The sequence below is a fragment of the Sminthopsis crassicaudata genome, chromosome 1 (genome assembly GCF_048593235.1).
Source record: "Sminthopsis crassicaudata isolate SCR6 chromosome 1, ASM4859323v1, whole genome shotgun sequence".
NCBI classification, from domain to species: Eukaryota; Metazoa; Chordata; class Mammalia; order Dasyuromorphia; family Dasyuridae; genus Sminthopsis; species Sminthopsis crassicaudata.
The window spans coordinates 52,744,261-52,766,611 of record NC_133617.1 but is presented as its reverse complement, the minus strand read 5'-3'; the positions used below and the strand labels follow the sequence as shown (position 1 = coordinate 52,766,611).

Genomic DNA, 22,351 nt, shown 5'->3' with positions numbered 1-22,351 from the left:
TCCCAGTGGACCTAAGACGTCGATGGGGAAAGGACTTTTTAGAGAAAAGTTGCCCTTCTGATTCATCGGGGCAGGGATCCCGGGCCCGCTCCGCAGAGTTGGAGTTCCGAAGTCCCCCAGGCACAGCCCCAGCTGGCCACGGCTCTCTTGACCCCATCGCTCCCCTGGCCCTAACCCAGGCTCGCTTCCTCTCCGCATCTGGCCCAGCCCAAGGGGGAGTCCCGGGCCAGAGGCTGGCCAGTTCACTTTCACAGCCTCCGTTGGAGGAGGAAGGAGAGAGAAACTTTGTGAATGGCTGCGCTGGAGCTCCCTTCTGAGGGGAGGGATGGGGGTTCCTAGGTCCCAGACGGACCCGCAGCGTTTCTAAGGAAGAAGGCTAGATCCTCAAAAGGAGAGGGGAGAAAAGAAATCCCGTTCCCTTTCCAGAGGCCATCCCCAAACACACACGCACTGTTAGCTCGCCCTTGCTGGGGCCTCTAAAACCTAAGTTACCATCTGCTGAAAATGTAACTGAATCTCGGTGGAAGGGATCTGGCCGCCCCAGCCCCCCGCCCACAGCAGAAGGAGGCCCGGGGAGGGGGCACTCCCATTCTCCCAAACTGGAGGGGCCGGGAGGTGGGGGAGGGGCGGGGAGCGAAGCAAGGAGCCTGGCCCCGCCCAGGGCGCCGCCCCTGGTCCCCACCTAGGCTTTTCCAGGCCTGGGAGAGCCTCCTGCCGAGCCAGGGCATTTTATGGGTCTGTCTTCCTGACTTCTCCGGCAGACCACAAAGGAAGCCCAGGAGAAGGAGGCCCTCCTGGGACCTAGGGCCGAGCAGCCCCGCCTGCCTCCCTTTTCTTTCTCCTTCCCCTCAGGTTAAGCTCAAAGGGAGCTTAAGAGAGTGCCCCCTGTTTGCACGGGCACTTTTCACCCCCCCCAGTGAGGTATCGCCCTCAAACCCAGAGATGCTGCGGATGCTCTGACCCTTTTTGCAGCAGAAACACTGCAGACCGGGGAGGAGGGCGGGGAGCTCCCCTCGCCCCCAGGGAACTGTGGTACCAGGACTAGACCCCGGCGTCCTCCCTAAGTCTGCATCACGGGGCCGTCTCTTTTCCGGCCTCCCTTCCATATTTCTTTGTTTTCTTTCCATCTTCCTTCCTGCTCCCGGCCCTTCCCTATTCTTTTCTAAGGCCCTTTCCCAACAGTCTTCCCAGACTCTTGGGGGACTTTTAGAAAAACTGAAAATCTTCCAGAAAGGGCAAATGGCTCGTCTGCTGTCGTAAGAAGCGCCCGAGATTCCAGCTCCACTCCTGCGGTCCCCGGGACGGCTCGCCGCCCAGTAGCCCTGCCTCCCGCGGGGCTGGCGTTGGGCACTTCCCCTTTTGACTGACTCTCTTGCTCGGCAGGTGTATCCCTCCAACTCAGGTGATGACTATAGCCGAGACCCCACGGGATACCCTTCCTCCAAACCTGCCAGTACTGTGTACCCTGCAGCCTTCTACATGCCAGGTATGGTTCATGGGGTAGAACAGTGGGAAGAGGGAAGTGCCCTTGTTTCCTACAGAGGCCCGGGTGGGGTCGGGTGGGCCGCCGTCTGGACTTTTCTGCCTGGAGATCGGGGCTGGCACTTAGAGGGAGAGGTCTTTGGGACTAGCCAGCCGTCAGGCCGGGCAGTCAGAGTCCGTCCAGCACCAGGGTTCGGTCTGGTGCTGTGTGGAGACGGCGAATGGAAAGTGTTGGGAGAGGAGCGTCTGGGACCACCTTGTGTCCCCGGAACCTTAATTCTCCGCGTTCTTGCCTTGACTTGGACCCTGGCCTCCCTCCAGATGGACTACACAACTCAGCGGACCTGTGGAGCCCGTCGGGCACCATGAACCAGTCCAGCTACGCCCCCCCCATGCTGGGCAGCTCCTCCTCCCCTCTCCCTCAGAGCGGCGGCTTCAGTAACTTACACCAGCATGAACGCATGGTAAGAGAGCCCCTTACAAGGACCCCCCTCCCGTTAGGGAGAGGTCGTGGTCCCTGCCCTCAGCGAGACCCGGCGTCCGGAGGTGGGGAAGCGTAGCCCCTCCCGGGTCCAGATTCGGAAGCTGCCCCCACGCCATCTGACCTCTCCTTCTCTCTCCGCTTCTGCGGGGTCTCCCTAAGAACTACCAGATGCATTCGGGGGAAGTAAATGGTGGAATCCCATCAGTGTCCGGATTCTCCTCCGCCACCACTCCCTACGGTGTCTCCAGCCACACACCGCCAATCAGCGGGACAGAGAGCATCATGGGTACGTACCACTCAGCTGCCACCGTGGGATTCCTCTCCCTTCGTGGCTCTCCCGTCCCCATCCTCGGCTGATCCAGGAAGGGACAGGACGTTTTAAATGTCTGGTGCCAGGGACATCTAGTCCCCGCTGGCTCACTGAGGGATCCTAGCTTCTTTAAGGGTCGGTAGGATAGAGGAAGCACACTGGGCCTGGTGTCGAGGGACCCGACTCCCTCTCCTCTCTGTCCTGGCTATCTGAGAGTGGACAGTGCGGTCGCTTCATGTCTCTGAGATGTCACAAGACTCCCAGCCCTGACTCCCGGGTTCTAAGCCCCCTCCCAGCCCTGACCTCCCGGGTTCTAAGGGCCCTCCCAGCCCTGACCTCCCGGGTTCTAAGGACCCTCCCAGCCCTGACCTCCCGGGTTCTAAGGGCCCTCCCAGCCCTGACCTCCCGGGTTCTAAGGGCCCTCCCAGCCCTGACCTCCTGGGTTCTAAGGGCCCTCCCAGCTCTGACCTCCTGGGTTCTAAGGGCCCTCCCAGCCCTGACCTCCTGGGTTCTAAGGGCCCTCCCAGCCCTGACCTCCCGGGTTCTAAGGGCCCTCCCAGCTCTGACCTCCCGGGTTCTAAGCCCCTTCCCAGCCCTGACTCCCGGGTTCTAAGCCCCCTCCCAGCCCTGGCCTCCCCTCTCCCCTCCATATTCCATGTTCCGAGGCACTTTCCAGCACTTGAGACTCCGCGGGTTGGTTGGAATGAGGCTCCCGTGGGGGGGGGTGAGAGTGACCGTGCCCTTTTCTCCCTCCGCCCTAGGTAACAGAGGGACTACGGCTGGGAGCTCCGGAGACGCACTTGGGAAGGCATTGGCTTCGGTAAGACCTGCTGCTCCTGCCAGTTTGTCTCTCCCCGGGATAGCGACGGGCAGACTGGGGAATGCAAGAGGCAGATTTGCCTGTGGCCGAGCAGTTACTTCGGGCCTCCCCTTACCCCCAGAAGGGCACCGAGGCTCCCCTCCCTCGGGTGGGCCGGGAGAGTGCTCCCAGGGGAGCCGGCCAGAGTTTCCTCCATTTGTTAGGGGGGGGGTGGGGGAGGGGCCTGAGAGAGCAGGCCCCTCGCGTGTGTCTCCTTTCACTCTTGTTCTCTTGGGCCCTCCGGCCAGTATTCCCTGCCCCAGTTCCCAGAGCCCACTGACCGAGAGAGGAGACAGTGGCGGAAGCTCGCGCTCCTGCTGCCCCCGCCTGGGGCTGGGAGCCCCTGTTCCCAGCAGCTCACTCAGGCTGCCCTTGAGCTCTGCCACTTTGTAGGTAGTCCCGTTTCCTTCTCCCCTCATCACGGCTCCCCCCAGCCTCACCACAGTCATCCCTAGGTGGCTGAAACTGAGAACACCGGGTGTATGTGCCAGGAAGCGAAAGGCATGGTGGGAACGGTGTCACTGGGGGCCTCACGTCGATGACCGTGCCCAAACCTCCCTCACCGTCCTCTCCCCCGGGCCGCCACCTCCCCCCGCCCAGATTTCTCCGCACTTGGCCCGAACACCGCCATTCTTGCCTCCATATGAGCAAAATACGGATGGGGTCAGGGAGGCTTGAGGTGCCATCGGGGCCGCTCACAGCATTCTCCAGAGCCGTTCTCCAGCTGAAGAAACTGAGTCACCTAGGGAGTCAGGATTTGAACTCTGGCCGGTTCCCGGAGCCTCACCCGGGAGCGTCCTTCGGGCCCCTGCTCGGTGGGCCGGGGAGACCCTCGGGCGGGGGTACAGGGGCCGGTCAGTGCTCCCGGGGACTTGCTCCTGGCAGGGCCTCCCCGGCCCCGGGGCCCTGCTCCAGTGTGAGCGCGGGCGGCCGCTCCCAGCTCAGTGGGGCCGGGGCCTGAGAGGTCCACAGAAGAACCCCGGGGGTCCCGCTGGGAGCATGCAGACCTCCCCCACGGTGCAGCGTCCCTGTTCTTCGCCCACAGTAATTGTGGGAGGGGGCAGTTGGAGCTGTGACCTTCCCAGTAGTGAGTGGGCACCCCGATGGGACCTCGGGCGCCCCCGCGCACCGGGCTGGACCGGCCGGCGGCGAGCTGCTCCCTGCTTCCTCCCGCCCGGCACTGGGAGGAATGACGGCCCCGGCTGATCGTCTCTCCGCTTCGGGCACCTCCTGAACCCCGCGTGTCTTCTCTCTCTCCCTCCAGATCTATTCCCCAGACCACTCAAGCAATAACTTTCCTTCTAACCCCTCGACCCCGGTGGGTTCCCCTCAGGGACTTGCAGGTATGTGTTGGGGGGGGGGGCGGGGGGGGCGGGGGGGGGACCGGCAGACTCTGCCCTCGGTCACCCCGGGCGCACGGGCGCGCTGAGGGGTTCTGGGTCCTCCCGGTCTTGTCCGAGGCTCAGACACTGGAGCCTTTGCCATTTCCTTCCCAGCTCATTCTACAGATAGGGAAACTGAGGCAGACAGGGTCCCAAAGCCAAGCTTTGTCCTGGGCCCGGCGCTGTGCCGCTGTCAGAGAGGGGCTGCGGGGAAGTCGCCCCCGGAACGCGGGGTCCTGTTCTCACCTGCCCGGCACGGGGGGGCGCCGGAGCCGGGTTCCTGACCCGCTCCGGGACCCGCGGGGCCGGCTGTGGGCAGCAGGTGTGTCCCTGCGCCCCGGCCCCGGACCGAGCCAGGCGTGGGGGGCAGCCCGCCGACCAGCAGGTCTAGCTTCTGGCCCCAGGAAGGTGCGGGGCCTCGGGCACGGCCGGAAGCATCCTGGGGCAGGGGCACTCCCTGCCCCCGCCACACCTGGGCCCCGCCCCCTCCCCGTACACGTGGCTCCCCGGGGGGTCTTTCCACATGCCGGGGAAGCGGGCAGGGCTTCCGGCGCCAGCCCATTCCCGCAGAGCCGGGACAAGGGACTCAATGGGGGACGTGACTCCAGGGGTCCTGAGGAGCGTGTCCCTACTCCCGCCGCCAACTCGCGTCCCTGTGAGGGTGGCCACGGAGCGGGCGGCTCCTCTCCCGGCTCCCTCGGCCGCCCATTTTTATTTTTCACTTTGAAACAAGTTGGAAGAGCGGGCCCCTCCCCCTCCCCCATAAAGTGCTCCCCCATGTAGGGTCAGGGGCCGCCCCCCCTTGTATTGGTGCCCCAGTGATCAGCAGGATCAGGCGCATGGGAGACTTTGAGGCCGTTGTTGCTTCCTTCGTTGGCTCCTCTGTGCCGTGTCCGGGCTCAGAGCCGCACTGTGGGACACAGGACGGCCGCTGACCTTCGAGGGAAGGAGGCGGGAAGAGGGCCGGGCGGGGGGGGGGGGGGCCGACTGACTTGTCGGGGGAGCACTTCAGCACGGGGCAGCGCTGGGGTGAGACCCCCCCTGACTTTAACCTCGGAACACGGGAGGCCTGTGCGTGGTCATTCGCTGCCACACGCGCTCATAAAGGTCCCCACAGACCGTTTCCCTCTCCACCCCCTCCCCCGCCTCTCCATCCCCCTCCCCCACTCTCCATCCCTCCACCTCCATCCCCCATTCTCCATCCCCCCTCCCCCACTCTCCATCCCCCCTCCCCCACTCTCCATCCCCCTCCCTCTCCACCCCCTCCCCCACTCTCCATCCCCCTCCCTCTCCACCCCCTCCCCCACTCTCCGTCCCCCCCTCCCCCAGCCCCCACCTCTCCCACACACACATAGCCCCCAGAGCTCCCTCGGAGGTGTGCGCTCGGCCGTCAGCTGGGGACAGGGGGAAGTGAAATCTCTGGGTTTCTGGAAGGGCTGGCAGTTAAGTTAAAAATACTCCGGGCCGTAGGTGGGGTCCTGTCTCTCCTTCGGGCCCTCGCTCCCGCTGCAAACCTTGCTGACTCTCACTTCGCTAAACGGCCCTCCCGGGCCCCCAGAGCCCCGGGAGGGGAGGCGGGGCGCCAGCTTATCTCAGAGCGGGGCTTCTAGCATCAGGTCCCGGATCGGGAGCGAGACCCCCAAGTGGCCGCGGGCACCGTGTGAGCCCGGCCTCCTGGCGCTGCCCGCTCGGCCGCCGGTGCCCCCCAGCTCTTCCAGGCCCCTCCTGCTCCTTCCCGGCCCCACTTCCTCCTCAGTGGAGACACGGCTCCGGGGATCGGGAGAAGCCTGGGTGGGGAGCACTTCGGGAGAAGGAGCAAGCGGTCCCCAGTTCCCCCAAAGGCCCTGAGCACTCACAGGGCTCCCCTGAATTGTGTTTGTGTATGGTGCCCCCCTGTGGCGTGAGCCGGCGCTGCAGCATCTCAAGGTCACGGAGATAAACAGTGATTGTGTACTCCCCATCCCATCCCCCCACTCTCCTCAGAACAGCTCCGGCCTAGGAGTGAGTGCTCCCGGGAGGAGGGGGGGGGGCGTGGAGGCGTTTGTGGGGGGCGCGGGGCCCCCCCGGTGCGGGCGAGACCCGGGCCCTGACCCCGAGCCCTGTGTTCCAGGCACATCCCAGTGGCCCCGAACAGGAGCACCCGGTGCCTTATCTCCCAGCTACGAAGGGACCCTGCACAACTTGGTGAGTGGGAAAGGGCCGCAGGCGGGAGCCTGGGGAACGACCCCCCCGGAGCCACAGAGCGGGCGCCGTAGGGGGAAGTCGGGGCACGCTGCCCTCAGCTGGGGGGGGCGAAGGGAAACTCCTAACCCTGCCCCTCCCTCACCCCCACCAGCAAAACAAGATGGAGGATCACTTAGACGAAGCCATCCACGTGCTGAGGAGCCACGCCGTGGGGCAGACGGGAGACATGCACGGCATTCTGGGGGGCGCGCCGGGGCACGGGGGCGCCGTGGGCGCCCTGGGCCAGGCCTTCTCCACCTCCGTCATGCCTCTGGTGGGGCGGCACTCCAGCTTGGTGAGTGGGGGGCGTGCCCTGGGAGGGGGCTCTCGGGCCGGGGCCACCTCCAGACCTTCCCCCTCACCCCCTCCACGCGGTAAAGGGCGCGAGTTCAAGCAACGGGGAGAGGCCCTGGCAGGGCCTCCGGGACTTGAACTCGGATCTTCTCGCCCAGCCCCTGGGCCCGGCTGGGGCCTTTAGCCTCTTCCCAGGTTGGGGGGCCACGCCTTCCACCCCTGCTCCATCTGGACGGGGTCCCCCGGTCCTCACACCGGCCAGAGCATTGGTGGCGGGGAGGGGGCCGGAGGGTCCTGGGCCCATTCCTGCCACTGTCCTGTAGGTCGGGGGCGGTCACACTGAGGACGGCCTCCCCAGCAACTCCAGCCTCCTCCACAACCACGTGTCGCTGCCCTCCCAGCCCGGCTCGCTCCCCGACCTCACGCGGCAGCAGGACGCCTACAGCGGTAAGACCCGGGGCGGGGGGGGGGGGCACTCCTGCCTCCCGGGGCAGCCATTCTCGCCAGCGGGAGGCGCTCCCCGCCGTGGGGGGGGGGGGGGGGGGCAGGGCGCGTACCGGCCAGAGGACTTGTGGTCACCAAACACCGGGGAGCTCGAGGGGTCCGGGAAGGGGCTCCGGCAGAAGAGATGACCTGTTTCTTGAAGAGAACAGGAGCTCTGCGGGGTGGAAATGAGGGGGCATTCTGGGTATGGGGACAGACACTGAAGGGGAACGGCGTCGCAGAGGAACAGTGAGAGGCCGGCTTGGCTGACGCAGAGCCACGGCGGGGAATAGGGCAGAAAAGCTTGGGAAAGCCCGTGGGGCTGTAGAGGCCGGAGCCTCCGGGTGGAGGAGGTGATGGGAGCCAGTGTTCCAGAGAGGCGCGCTGCAGGGAATCGGGGGCGTTAGGGGCGACGGCGGGGCCACGTTGTCCCCTCGAGAGATAAGGAACTTTGCCAGAGAGAGAGTTCAAGGGGAAAGGTCACCGTGGAGCGTGAGGTCTCTTCAGGACAGCCAGTTCAGACGGCCGGGGGCTGTCGGCGACCTGCGGCTAAACGCGGGAGCGGGAGTGTGGACGTGGGGTCCTCGGCACAGGGCCGTGACCGGGCCCGGGAAAGCTGGGGGGCGAGGACGGCACCCGCGGTGAGGGCGTGACGTATGTCAGGGGGAGGCCGGCCGGGCCGCGGGGTGACAGAGAAGTGTCGGGGCTCGGCTGTGCCCGGCGCCGCGGGGGCTGAGGTCGGGGCCAGATTTGGCAGTTTAACCGTCGGTGGCTTCCGAGTCAGTCAGAAGCCAGTGCCAAAGGATTTGAAAGGGAGAGGAGAAGAAAGGGAATTTGGCTGAGGAAAAAGAAGAGTAGTTCGGGGGGCAGCGTAAGCGGGCGGTGAGGCTCTGCCAGGGGGCACTGGGAGGGCAGCTTGAGGGAGCAGCGTTTGGGCCACTGAGACCCTCCGTCTTCCCTGGCCGTCCCCACACCGGAATGCTCTCCGCCCCATCTCCGCCCGCTAGAAACCTGGTGCTTACAAAGGGCCTTTGCCAGGCCCTCTTCCCGGCGCTTGCCCCGGCTCCTTCCCGCGGGCCGTGAGCTCGGGCCGGACTCCGCTGCCTCTCGGGCCGCGCTCGGCCTGGAGGGGGAGCCGGCCCTGCTGGCGCCCAAGCGGGAGCGCTTGTGTCTGGGCGGGGAGGACACCGCTCTCTTCTCTCCTGGGCCCCGCCCCACACTGCAGGCTTGACGTCGGGGCTGGGGAGAGCCGGCGCTTCCTCGGGAACTAGTGAAATCAAGAGGGAGGAGAAGGAGGACGAGGAGAACACGTCCGTGGCGGACAACTCGGAGGAGGAGAAGAAGGAGATGAAGCCGTCTCGGACCAGAACAAGGTGCCCCCTGGGAGCCGGCCCCCGCGTGACTCCCCGCCCTTCCTTCCCAGTCCTCGAGGCCCACGTGGGAGGGAGGCGGCGCCCTGGACCGGGGCCAGGACCGCGCGGACCCCGGCCCTCCCCCGCTCTGGGGCTCCCCCAGGCCCCAGACCCTCTGCCCTTCCCCAGGCCCGGGGCGGAAGAAGCCGTGTAGGCCCTGCGTCCCTGGCTGCCCGCCCAGTGCCCTCAGGCCCGCGCGCACACATTCCCGCACAGGGGGGCCCCGGTTACCTGCACAGGTGCTCTCACCTTCACACGCACACGCACACACACACTCCCGTGGCAAGGCGGCAGGAGGCACTCGGGAGTGGGGAGCACGCAGGAGCAGCGAGCTGGGTGCCAGGACAGGATGCCCAGAGGGCACCCACGGAGAGTGTTCCCTGTCTCGTTCTCTCATTTCGGAACCCCCTAGTCAAGATGAGGATGAGGAGGACGAACTTCTCCCCCCAGAGCAGAAAGCGGAGAGAGAGAAGGAGAGGCGGGTGGCCAATAACGCCCGCGAGCGCCTCCGTGTCCGCGACATCAACGAGGCCTTTAAAGAGCTCGGCCGCATGTGCCAACTCCACCTTAACAGTGAAAAACCGCAGACCAAACTTCTAATTCTCCACCAGGCCGTGTCGGTTATTTTGAACCTGGAACAGCAAGTGCGAGGTCAGTGAGAGGCCCGCGGCGCTGGGGGGGCCCGCGTTGGGACGGAGCCGGCCGGCGTGGGCTGTCTGTCTGTCTGTCTGTCCGTCCGTCTGGCTGTCTGTCTGTCTCGCGGCTCCTGGGCCCGCCCCGGGGGCCTCCCCAGCCCCTCCATTGCTTCCCGTCTCTCCTTCCCCGACGCACCCCCTCCCGCTCCCAGGTCTGCTTCTCTCCCTGTCTTCCCTCACCAAGTTGTGTGCAAACACACCACACTCACACAGACCCCTGAGAGCTCACCGTCCCCTCCCCCCGCTGCCACAGGGGCCGGGCCAGCCCCGGGAGTGGGCCCGCATTTAAAGCCTCCTCACTCGTTGGGCTTAAGGCGCAGCCCCGGGCCCTCGGGGGCCTCTGCAGCCGGTGCTAGGTCAGGGTCCCCCGTTGTCTCTCCCCCGGCCCCTTCCGGAGCTCGGGATTGACCTGAAGGCGGCTCCGCTTCCTTCTGCTGGGGAAGGCGGGCCGCGGAGACCATGGAACGTCCCCCGCCCATCACTGGCAGGACCCAAGTAGGGCTCACGGCCATGACACCGAGGGCGAGTCTCCTAGGCGGGCTCTTTCTGGAGTTCGCTTTGGCCCCTGCTGGCCCGTCCAGATCTTGTTCCTACTCCGGGAGGTGCCGCTGTTCTCCCCCCCACTGACTCCTCAGAGGGTCCGCACCCCCCGGGTTTTAAAGCCCGCCCCTGAGCTGGTACCTCCAGCAGAGATGGTCAGAGAGAACTCAGAGGTCACCTCATCTGAAAATCTCCCCCACCCCCACTTTACAGAGGGGGAAACTGAGGTGCAAAGCGGGGACGGGATCCGTCCAGAGTCACAGAGCTAGGCTTTAAACTCTGTCCTGTGACTTGAAATCGAATTATATGCTGTTGCCTCTCTCAAGCATCATTATGCCCATTTTAGAGATGGAGGAAACTGAGGCACCGACAGGTGAAATTGCTTGAAAATAAGCATCAGAACCAGGATTTGAACCCAAAGCTCTTGACTGTAGAGTTCTTTCCACCACCTCCATATCCCCTCTTGGAGCAGATTACGTCTGTCTCTCTTCCCCTGCCTTTCAAGTCTGGAACTTATGCGCTTCCTCATTAACCCCTTCCTTTCCTTTTGGGTTCTGCTCCCTCCCCCAAAAACAGTTAAGTCCCTTCTGCCGCATTAACTCTTTCTTCCCTGCAGCACTTTTGCTGGGACTGGAATGTCGGGCCAGGGGCCTGAGCCTCCTCCCCTCCCCCGCCTGCCCTCCGCTGTCCCATCATGGCATCTGGACTTTACTCGTGCCTCTCTCGTTTTGTAATATTTTGCGTCTTGTTGCAATGTGTGTTTGATAATCCTGCCCCCCCCCGCTCATTCACCCTCTTTCTCGCATCCTCTCCTCTCCCCCTCTCTTTTTCCTTTCTCCCCGTTGATTTCTTTCCAATCTCCCACAGACAGTCCCCAGCCGACCCCCCGGGGGCCCACTCCCTACCTTGTACTTGCTGATGGAGACGGAGCCCGGGTCGGGGCAGGATCGCAGTTGAGGGCCAGGCATCCAAACCCAAATTCTCTTCCAAACAAGGACGGGGGAGAGGGGGGAGGATCAGTCCGGGCAGGGGCGAGTCACCGTCAGCCATGATCATTTTGGTCTTCTGCTCTTGTCCTATTTTATACCTGTTTCCCAAGAGGGCAAAGGTCTGAGCTCAGGTGCTGGCCAGAGGCAGGCAGGGCCCCGTCTGCCAGAAGCTAGAAGCATCTGGCCCAAGACGCTGCAGGCCTCGCAGGTCCCCGGGCTCGGAAGCCCCAGATCCCCGGTGCTGGATTCTGGGCCGCTGGGCCCGGTGTCCCAGCGTACGCAGGCGCCGTCCCGCCGACGGGGGAAGCGCCCCTTGTGGGTGGCGGGCCACGTTCCGTGGCCGACTCCCCTTCCGCGTGCCCGACCCTGTGCCTGCCCCGGGCTCTCTGGGCCCGTGTTTGGATGAAACGCGGGTCCTCTAATGATTATCAGTCATTCCTGTAAATAATACGATGATGAGCACCCTTTCTCCAGCCCTCGTAAGGGAGCCCCCGGACAGAGCCGGCGAGCTGCTAGGCAGGGCCCCCGGTGCCCTCCTTCAGCTCGTGGGGGCCGCGCTGTGGGAGGCGGAAGTCCCCGAGGAAGGGGTGGTTGGCTCCGTTTGATAGGAGTGAGTCCTAGCAAGAGTTTTGCTCTGGGAGGGAAAAGTTGTCCAGGAAAAGCTGGGAAGCAGGCTTAGGAGGCTGCACCCCCCGCTTTATTAAGGGGAGCCCCTGCCAGACGCTCGTGATCACTCAGGCCGAGCTGGAAAGGAAGGGGCCGAAGCCTCCCCGCCTCTTGCCTCGTTGCCACGGGCTCCCACCCGCGGCTCACTCACCCACACGTACAGACGCACACAGACGGGCACACGTGGCACACAGGCCTGGGCGGGCCCAGGGCCCACACTGCTCCCGAAGCCCCAGGCTGGAGTCTCCGGGCCCACCGCTAGTCCCCGTCCCCGGCCCCGCCAGGCGACCGCACCGTAGCCGGCTCCGAGGCAGGCTGCGGGCGGGCCAGCGTCTCCCCCTCAGAGAGCCTGCCCTCCCTGACTAATGCCTCTGGTGCTGTGAACCCAGCAGTACCGACGAGGCCCTTTCACTGGAAGAGAAGGATCTGAGGGACCGGGAGAGGAGGATGGCCAATAACGCCAGGGAGAGGGTGCGCGTGCGGGACATAAACGAGGCGTTCAAAGAGCTGGGACGCATGTGTCAGATGCACTTAAAATCGGACAAAGCACAGACCAAACTGATCATCCTTCAGCAAGCCGTGCAGGTCATTCTGGGCCTCGAACAGCAAGTGCGAGGTACGGTCCGCGGCGGTGCCGCCCCTCGCCTCCGGAGCCCTCCTTGCCCAGCAGCGCCCACCGCCCGTGTCCGTGTGTCCGTGTGGGAGTGTGTGTCTGTGTGTGTGCGCGCTGCTCCCTCGGGCTCACCCTCCTCGCCAGCCCGCCGGGCACAGGCCCCCCCGAGCCTCCTGTTTCCTCCTCGTCCCCTCGGGATCATCCACTCCCCTGCTTGAGTCACCGCCCTCGGTCGGGACTCGGCCCCGCTCCTTCTCCTCAACTCCGAGCTCAGACTTCTTTGTCTGTGTCTGTGCCAGGGAGTGCGCCCAGGCTCGGGGCGAAAATAGTGAACTCGCCCCCTCCTCCCCGCCCCCGACCTCCGCCACATACTCCTGCCCTTCCCCACAGCTCCCCGATCTCTGTCCGGTCTCTCCCCGGCCCTTCTCGTCAGCCAGCAGGCGCTGTTAAACAAGACTCTGTGCCAGCCTGATGTCAGAAATACAGAGTCTGTCCTCGGGGGAGGGGCCGCTGGCAGAAAGGGGCAAAGGCTCCTTGCAGGAGGTGGGACTTAGGGGGGGTTGAGGAGAATGTCCAGAGGCAGGAGGTGGACGCTCTGAGTGTGGGAAGTCAGGAGGCCAGAGTCAGGCTTGAAAGCTCCACAGCAGCTTCTGAGACAGGCCTGAGTCAAAAAACTTTGGGGGCTTCCTAACGCATCCGGGATCAGATAAAGACGGAAGGCCCCCGTGACAATTCACATCGCGGACTACTCAGTATTGCAATGAGACCGGCTCAATGGCTTCTCCTTGAACAAGTCTCTCCCCTCCTGTAAATCTCCTCATCTATAAAACGAGGCAACTGGACTATCGGGGCTTCTCCAGCTTTTTTCCCTCGCACCCCCTTTTTGTCCAGTAGTTTATGTGGCCCCGCATATATATGCATATATAAAATAGTGTAAAACTCAAACATTTACTGATAATAAATCATAACTGCATGACTCCCACGTTCAGTGAGGAGACCCCCAGTGGGGGACTGGGTGAGCCCTGGGATCCCTTCTGTCTCAAGTGAAGGTCCTCAGCCCTCACACCTCTGTGCTCTCCCAGGCCCCTGGTCCCTGTAGCCGGAGGTGCTCCCTCCGGCCCTTAGGAGGTGCTCCCTCCGGCTCTTGGTCTTCCTTCGCTTCCTGTCTCTCCTGGAGCTCCCTCTTCCATGAAATCTCTTCTGATCCCCTCAGCTGTTACGTCTGCTCTCTCCCTTCCCCTTCCCCTGCACAAGTAGTCCCTGAGCTGCGTTTCTCTGCTCCCTATCTGTCTGTGTATGTACACCCTCTCCCCAGTAGAAATCTAAGCTCCCTGGGGCCATTCTTGGGGGCTTCCCTCTTTGTCACCCCGTGAGTACTTGATTCATGGTGTCCTGTCAAGAGTAACAGAGGCTGACCTGAAGTGAATTTGAACATCTTTCCTGAGGCTTTTCCAGACTAAACGGCCCCCAAGCCCCCTGGCCGCATTCCTTCCAGCCTGTCCCTGGCCTTCCTCAGATGTGTTCCCCAAAGGGAGTCAGGCCACGCCCCGTGATACAGGAGAAGGCTGGTGTTTGGGGAGTGATGGTTGGGACCCCAGCGCTGCCTTCTGTTCCCTATGTGTCTTCAAGGCCTCCGTGAGCTTGTCCAAGAGGAGAGGTTAGGCTTGGTGATCTCCAGGGGCGCAGCTCCAGCTTATGATTCTTGGGCCAGATAATCACTTCCATCTCTTCCCCCCACCACCCCAGGCTAACTCTAACTCCTTAATTCTACGGGGCAGAATTTTTAGGCTCTGGGAGATGGGAGGAGATGATTTGGATCAGAGAGAAGGAGAATAACAGATTCCTCTAGGTCCCCTTCCCTTTTTCCTTCCTTGCTACCCTCCTTTTAGAGGCAGGGCCCCCAGCCCTGCCTGTCTCCAGCTTATTCCTTCCTGTTCTCACTTTCCATCCACTCGTCGGTCTCGGCCTGCCAAGCTCTTGGCTCCTGCTGCCTCCTCAGGCATCTCCCCATTGGGTCTGTGTTCTTGCCCCCTGTCTCAACAGAGCGCAATCTGAACCCCAAAGCTGCCTGCTTGAAGCGTCGGGAAGAAGAGAAAGTGTCCGGAGTGGTCGGTGATCCTCAGATGGCACTTTCAGCTGGTCATCCAGGCCTGGGCGATGGTCATAACCCCGTTGGACACATGTAAAGGTATGGCGCCTTTCCTCTCTCCTCGAGCTTCTGTTGGGGGAAGTTCCACAGTTTGTCGAATTAGCCACTTGGGGTTCGAGTGTTTATTTGAGAGCTGCTGTGTGAGACTTAAGCACCAGGGTCAAGCTCCCCAAAAGCCTGGAGCACTGAACCAAATCTGCTGAGCTGGAATTAATAGGGACGAATGGGAAAAGCTGTGTACTTGGGTGCAAGAAATCAGCTTCCTGAGTACCAGAAGGGAGTGACATGGTGCACACTTTGGGGGAAAAAACAAACCTGGGAATAAGTTCAAACGGACTGCAGGAGTGTGATTCAGCCCTGCGTGTGCGTGTGCCTACGTGCCGTGTGCCGTGTGTGAGCATGGCGTGTGTTCTTTGTGTGGGCTGAGTTTGTATGCATGCACGTGCCCAAGTGTGTGGGCCTAGGTGGGTGTGGATATAAGCCCAAAAGGCCGCTTTAAGGTCTACTAGCAATAGGGAGGTGATGGGTCCACCCATCTCACCCTGTCCACTCCTGTGATACCTCGGTCACCACCTTTAGAGATTTGATGGCCGGAATGTCCATAGGAGGCTGACCAGCTTGGTGGTAGGCCTCGAGTAAGGTCACATAGGGCTCATTGGAAGGAACTAAGAGTAGGGAAGAGAAGATTCAGGGCACATGAATCTTTCCAGTATCGGAAAAGCAGGCAGGGATAAAGCACCAGGAACAATAAGCAGAATTTTCAAGGCATTTTTAAGCTTGACATTGGGGGCAACTTCCTAACAATTCAAGTTATCTAGTAGTAGAACAGGCTGCCTCAGGAAGTCATGAGTTCCCTGGTTCTTATGGGGGGTCTCAAGCAGAGACTGAATGACTGCTGGTCCAGGATGAAAAGGGAAAATCCAGAGTCCCTTCCAATTTGAATTCTGTGGTTTTGCTTGGGCCCTTTTGTGAGTCATCCCCGCAGCCAGCCAGCCAGCAGCCCCAGCCTGTGAGCAACCTTGCCTTGCTCTGCTCCCAGTGGGAGGGGACAGCTAGCCCACTAATCAGCCTTGCTAGCCTGTCCAGATTCTAGCCTCACTTTGGGTACTGACAATAAGAGTACCTGGTCTGCTCGTGAGGCTAAGGAGAACAAACCATTTATTCTTACAAAGACTTTGAAGTCAGCATGAAGGAATTCTTAATCCCCCCACACACCTTGCATTTATCGTACTGATTCCCTGATAATGAATAATAAGTGTTTCATCTGACTCCTCATATCTGGAAACCCCGCCACCCAGAAATCCTTAGGGCAGCCAAAATAGTGGGCAAAAGGCGGTGTATTAAAGTGCAGACGCTCACAAGAGAAAACCAGATCTTCACAGTGAGGTATAATCAGGTAGGTGAGTTTGTTCCCAACTCCACAGTCAACTGAGAAAGGAGGTATGGGAGAAATATGCTAGAAATAGTTAATTTGATAACAGTCCGAGGTAGGAGGCAGAAGAATATAGAAGGGGGAGTACCAGTTTTATATTTGAAAAGCTCTTTAGAGATATCTGATAGGATCTTCACAAAAATCAGTTATTGTCCCCATCTTATAGATGAGGAATCTGAGGGCAAGGGACTTAACAGCTCTGAGAGCTAAGCATACATGAGAACTCAAAAAGATGCTCATTTGGGTCCATTCAGTAGAGGAACATCCCCATAGCCTGCAAAGTAACTGATGCGCCAGGCCCGGAGTCAGAAAGACCCAACTTCAAATCTGGCCACAGACATTTACTGTATGAGCCTGGGCAAGGCACTTGGCTTCTGTGTGCCTCAGTCTCCCCATCTGCAGAATGGAGGGCGCTTACCCTCAGGGGGGCCGTGAGGATCAGATGAGATAAAACTTGTAAAGCACAACATAAAGGCTTCCTGTCGGTGATGTAATTTTTGTGCCATTCAGGAAAGACTAAGCTGTGTTCAGTTGTTTGTGATCCTGAGGTAAAGAAGTGTAATTAATCGACAGACTAGCATTTATTAAGTGCCTGCTGTGTACCAGGCAAAGACCCAAAGGAGGTAGTTCTGGTCCCCAAGAGATTTGTCTGGTATAATGGAACATGATTTTCTTCTTGAAATTGTCTCCTGACCCCTTACTGAGGACTGATACTCGGTAGTGTTGTATTAGAAGGAGCATCGCCTCTGGGTCATGACACAGTCATTTAATGCCATGAACAAGCCACTGAAGCTTTCTCAGCCTCAGTTTCCCCATCAGTAAAATATGACCTCTAATAGCCCTTCTGAGAGTTTAGGCTGCCTTACCCAAACCTTTAGTGTTCGTGATTATCTGTATCTACCCACCCCCTGCAGATAACTGAGAATAGTCTGTATGTGGTAAGAGATAACACACCATCATTTCAAAACATGGCCCCAGAAAGCACCTGGGTCTTACACATCCTTGTGGTATGTAGAGCAGCACCCAGCCCCTTAGAGCAACAGCCTGCAGCTCCTACCGGGGTGTGCCTCTTCCTCCCGCAGGGACGGGAAGCCTTGTTTGTTTGATCAGCTGCTGGATGGATACTCGAGGGGCCCCTCTCCTTCAGAGCCCCCAGATTTTCTTTGTAATTACCAACCATTTGCTTGCACCCCCAAAAGAACTCTGGCCTCCCCTAGAAGAGCTCTCCCAGATTGAGAACAAGGAAATAAGTTTAGTTTGTAGAAAGAATGGATTGAGGGTAATGTCGGTATTAGAAGCCAGCAACTGAACTGGGCTGAGCTGAGCTGTCTCTGACTCTGGACAATAGTGGCAATAACCCCTCATCTGGAACACTCTCCAGTTAGCAAACTCCTTTTTTTTCTCAGTGACTCTCCTAGGAAGGAGGTGCAAGTGTTTGAATCCATGCCTTAGAGATGAGGAAGCAGAGGCTTGAAGAAGTGAAAGAATGCACATGGGCTCCCATCTATTAAACACCAGAACCAGGACTCAGATTTGACTCCTCCTGTTCCATCCGTGCTACTAGCTTCCATTTTCTTAGCAGGGATAGACAGAATGAGCCATAGTTGTTTGGTTGTATCTGGCTCTTTGTGACCCCATCTGGGGTTTTCTTGGCAAAGATCCTGGAATGATTGACCATTTCCTTCTCCAGCAGGAAACTGAGGCAAATGGGATTAATTGGTTTACCCAGGACCACACCATTTTCTTGCCATTTCCTCTCCTGCTCCTCTTGTAGATCTCTGTAACAAGTGATTGTGCTGCCACCACTTTGTCTTCCATAACAGTTCATTGCCTCATATTCTACTTTTGGACAGCTCCAACTGTTGGGAAGTTTTTGGTTTTTTTTAGTTGAGTCAAAAATCTGCTCATAGAGGAGCACACGTACATACTCATCCCTTCTCCCTTCCCTCTCTGGTCTGAATTTGTGACCTCACGATTGTCAAGATCAAACTCAGCAGAAATTGGGCAATTGAAACCTGTTGGGCTCTTTTTTGTACCCATTGCCCATGACACAGCCAGCTCTTGCTCTGGGTCCAAAACAAAGCCAGCTCTGTCCCAATACTCCTACCTCCATCCCCGCTACCACTGTCCCCTGAGGCATCCTGTGCTCCTGGATCATTTTCTGGGAGGACAGGTTAGCTCCACCTCTGGCCACCCCCAGAGGCCCCATACTAAAGGCTAGAGCCAAGAGGGTTGGGGCTGATGAGCCATAGTACAGAGAGGAAATGGAAATGGTTATGTCCATCACATAACCCAGAAGTCCAGTTGCTTTAGTTTCTGCTGTAGGATCCCATGCACGTGCAAACCTCTCTCATAGGGCTCCAACTCTAAAGTTAGAAGGAGTCACAGAGGTTATCTGGTCCAGTACCTTCCCACCCACCCTCGCCCTTCAAGGAAGACAGTTGAGACCCAGGGAAGTTAAATAATTTGTCCAGCTTTGCAAGAATTCAGGTCCTCCCACACTGCCTCACGTCTAAGACCCTTCCCAGCCCTGATTTTTCTACATTCTCGAAGATTACAGAACTCCAGGGTTGGGAGGAACCTCCCAGGTCATGTAGCCATGCCTTATCAAAGAGTCTCTCTGCAGCAATCCCAACGGACACATCCCGGACACGGATGGCTACTTAGCCATCTGGCCTTGGCTTATAGACCCCCGAGGAAGACGAGCCCACTTCCTCCCAGGGTGGTCCCTTCCACCTGTGGAGAGTTCGGCACATTGGGGAACTTTGCCTTATGTGGAGTCTGCATTTGCCTTTTAGTAACCTCTTTCTACTCCCAATACACGGGTACCATGTTAGAATTTTGTTTCCCTTTATGTGATTCTTAAACAGCCTACATTCAGGACCCTTCACCATTCTGCCACATCTGTGAAGGAAGAGGCTTAGAACCAAAGACTTCTCAGGTCCCCTCAGAGCCCCTTCTGGTTGCCTCGCTTCAGGCTCCCTCCAACTTATCGATGGCTTCCAGCTCTGAACGCCGTTCTCCGACCGTTCTGACAGGGTTGTCGTTCTTCAGCTCTGACAGCTATGCCCGAAAGTCCTTCCCAGCTCAGAGATTCCATGTTGTAAAGACTTCCCAATGCTGTTATTTGAACTTTATGGCATGCCAGTTTCCCATCTCACTGGGCTCTTGGCCCCTTCCTTCTCTCCTAGGTCCGCCACCCCAGGAAGCCTTGTGACTCACCCATCTTCCTAAAACAAAATCCTGGCCCTTCTCCTGCCGACGCCTGTCCCTGAGAGGGGAGACCCTGGCACACGCCGTAAGGAGCAATGTTTTGGTTTTGGTTTTGGTTTTGATTTTTTTAAAGAAAAGGGGGAAAAAGAAAAGAAGGAAAGAAAATAAACACTTCATCAAAAAAATTGCCTTAAGTATAAAGAATGGAAGAGTCAATACATATCACTCAGTTAAGAAGGGGAGACGCTGTGTTAAACTTGGCTTGTTCACAAACAGCCAGCAGCAAATTGTGCCTAAGCCTCATATTTCTGTTTGCTGTTTTTTTTTTTTTTTAAAGGAGAGTAAAAGAACATTAGTTATGAGATTTTTTATGTAGAAGAAAATAGCGATGCCTTTGGGATTTTTTTTTTTTTAAAGCTTCTTTTGCGTATGTTTTGTAAGCGACAAATTTTTTTGTATAAAAAAAAAACAAGTCTTGTGTCCCATGCTTTTCTGCTGCTGTTTCTATAGTTAAATGTTGCCTCTCTACGATCAACCAGATTATTAAAAGTTGTATTAAAAAGAGACTGGGTTAAAAAGCAAGGTTGACTCCTCGGGAAGCCGCTCAGTGTGAATGGAGCCATGCGGGTGTTTCTCGGTTTCATCTTGTTTTTGTTTTTGTTTTGTTTTGTTTTTTCTGTTTGGGCTTGATTTTTTTTTTTCCCCAGTGGTTTTATTTAGGGGACTTTTTTCTGTTATTTTAAAAAATCTGTTCCCAGGCTCCCTTCTGCTCTCCCCTCCCCGCCTACCCCCGCTGTCCAAGTCTTGTGTTCCCTTCATCTTACATATATCTTCCATAGAGAGTTCATGGATTGAACACACCTTGTTGCTCTGAGCCACCTCAGATTGGGAGGAAGTGGGCTCTCCCTGCTCCCTCCCCTGGATTCCCAGAGGTTAAGTTCCTGAGGCTGCCTAGTCCCTGGTTTCTTCGTAGGGAGTCTTTCAGGACTAGACGGGGCTGGGAGGGGGGATCACAAACATTGCTGCTCTTTCTCTCTCCCTCCTTCCTTTCCCACCAAAAAGTATGAACTAGTGGAGTCTTCCCTGTATCCCTTCCCGTCTGCCTCCAACTGCCTCTCTCCCCCATCCCACCTCTACCCTGTCCTGGCCTGTGTGTCCTACGACAGCTCGTTTATGTCACTAAGCATTTCTGACCCATGGGGCAGAAAAGGAAGAGGCTGCATCAGGGGTAGTTTCCCTAAACCAATGAAATCATAGAACCGGCCCCATCCAGAGGCCATTTCGGTCATTTTCATGTTGACTAGTCATCATGTGCTTTAGGGAAGACTTAAAGAGACCTGGCTCTTTTGGTGTATTTGGGTTGGGGAGAAAAGAATCTTGGAAGATACCCCCATCCCCACCACCGTGAAGAAGGAGCCCTTGCCTGGCCCAGCCCGCCATGGCATGTGATTCCATGTGAAGGGAAAGTGCCTGAGGCACACCTCATCTCCTGGGGCTGACCCTGCTTGGTCACCTGCTGAAAACACCCCAAAGATTATGTCCAACCTACATAGCCTTCCTCCTCCCCCTGTCACACACACACTCATAACCCTCATTCCCTGACAGCCAAGAGCCCAGAAGCCACACACACACACTCACAAAAACCAGGAGGACCACCCCACGTCCTCGGGTCCCAGGAATGCCAAACCTCAACTCGGTTCAGTTCCTAGAATGGGGCTTTACTTTCTGGATCAGGTCAGACCCCGTAGAAATCCATCAAGAGACAAGTTTGGCTATTCAAGAACTAATGAATCACCATGAAATATGCCCAAAGATAGTGTCTCCCTGTTGAGTGACAGAGAACTGCATTGGGCTGCTCCCTGAGAGTGGGACTTGTTGGGTCTGTGATGTGACCCTGTAATACTAAGACCTTCCCCATTTTGGACCCCCCCCACATACCCACCCTTGTCCAAAGAGAAAGAATTCTTAGTGTGTCCCATGGCCAGGGTGGCCGTACCTACAGGCCCAGACAGAAGAGGAGTCCCTCATATCCCTTCTTAGGCTTTCTTTTCTGGGTCAAGGCGGGGCACACATATCTGTCCTGTGGTCAGGAAAGGAGGGGCTTGGCCCTGTTGTATGAAGGAAAAGCCAGTTCTCACCCTCTATTTTCAAGGATTCTTGTCTGAGGCAGACAGCTGCCGCTACCTCCTGTGTGAGCCAAGAAAGAATGAGCAAGCCCACCGCTCCTTCCCTTTTGGGTACCTTGGAGAGCAGCCCAGGCATAGAAGTAAGCTACTCCTTAAGGAAGGAACCAACCTTCCATTTTCATCTCAACTCCCAAGAGTCAGGGCTCTTGTCTGGGAGTGAGTGCCCTGCTTGGTCCCAGTGGCGGTCAAGGGATCAGACGCTAGCAGATGGGGAGATAGAAGGGAGCTCAGAAGCCCCGTGCTTTACAGGTGAAGGAACTGATGCCCAGAAAAATGACTTGCCCAACATCATATGACTAGTAACAAGCAAGCATCCCCTTGGAATTTCCATGGCTTGCCATCAAGAGGAGAGCTGATAGGGTTAGTCTAAGCCTGTCTCCACCAGGTGATAAGGGAGCACAGGTCACTCAGCAGGTGCAGGAGAATGTTTTGGGCTAAACTATGGGAAAGGAGTTGAAGGTCTTGGTGGAGCAGGGAAAGGAGAGAGGATCAGTAATTCCCTCACCACCTGTGGGCTTGGCAAGCAGGGAGATGCAGGCATCTCCTCCATTTTCACAGAGTTAGAACAAGAGGCTCCCATTTCACAGGGCCAGAGAAAATGCCATCCATCTGCCAGGGTCTCCCAATTTAACCTCACTCCTTGAGAACCCTCCCACCCACCTGTGAGCTGCACCTCCCTCTTGGGCGGGCTGCCCTCAACATTCCTCATTTTTCAGTGGGTCAGGACAAAGTGGATAATCCCCCTTCAAGCCCTACCTCTTTTCTTCCCTCCCTAGTCAGGCAGTGGAGACCATCAGCAGAGAACAAAACTTCCCCCATTTCTGCCCCTTACCCCCACCCCACCCCCATACACACCCTTTCCCCATCCAGCCACTCAACCCATGAACTCTTGGGAACCCTGAGTCCCAGGAGAGAAACTGGGGAGGGGAGGAAGACTGA

The 22,351-nt window shown here is 58.4% G+C and overlaps 1 protein-coding gene across 10 annotated transcripts in view; it reads left to right on the top strand.

The window, feature by feature from the left end:
* The window catches only part of TCF3 (transcription factor 3), a 91,093-nt gene extending 71,303 nt beyond the window's left edge, over positions 1-19,790 (top strand). For 3 of the 10 annotated variants that reach the window (XM_074303550.1, XM_074303543.1, XM_074303500.1), the window contains 12 exons: positions 1,384-1,486; positions 1,804-1,946; positions 2,126-2,252; positions 3,038-3,096; positions 4,400-4,478; positions 6,628-6,701; positions 6,853-7,035; positions 7,358-7,481; positions 8,743-8,890; positions 9,342-9,580; positions 14,476-14,620; positions 19,205-19,790. In XM_074303550.1, coding sequence (XP_074159651.1) covers positions 1,384-1,486; positions 1,804-1,946; positions 2,126-2,252; positions 3,038-3,096; positions 4,400-4,478; positions 6,628-6,701; positions 6,853-7,035; positions 7,358-7,481; positions 8,743-8,890; positions 9,342-9,580; positions 14,476-14,618 — 1,422 coding nt within the window. In that variant the 3' untranslated portion in view covers positions 14,619-14,620; positions 19,205-19,790. Of the gene's footprint in view, positions 1-1,383; positions 1,487-1,803; positions 1,947-2,125; positions 2,253-3,037; positions 3,097-4,399; positions 4,479-6,627; positions 6,702-6,852; positions 7,036-7,357; positions 7,482-8,742; positions 8,891-9,341; positions 9,581-12,208; positions 12,436-14,475; positions 14,621-19,204 lie in introns of all 10 variants that reach the window. The other 7 variants (XM_074303562.1, XM_074303515.1, XM_074303556.1 and 4 more) reach the window with 4 other exon arrangements.
* The last annotated feature ends 2,561 nt before the right edge of the window (positions 19,791-22,351 follow it).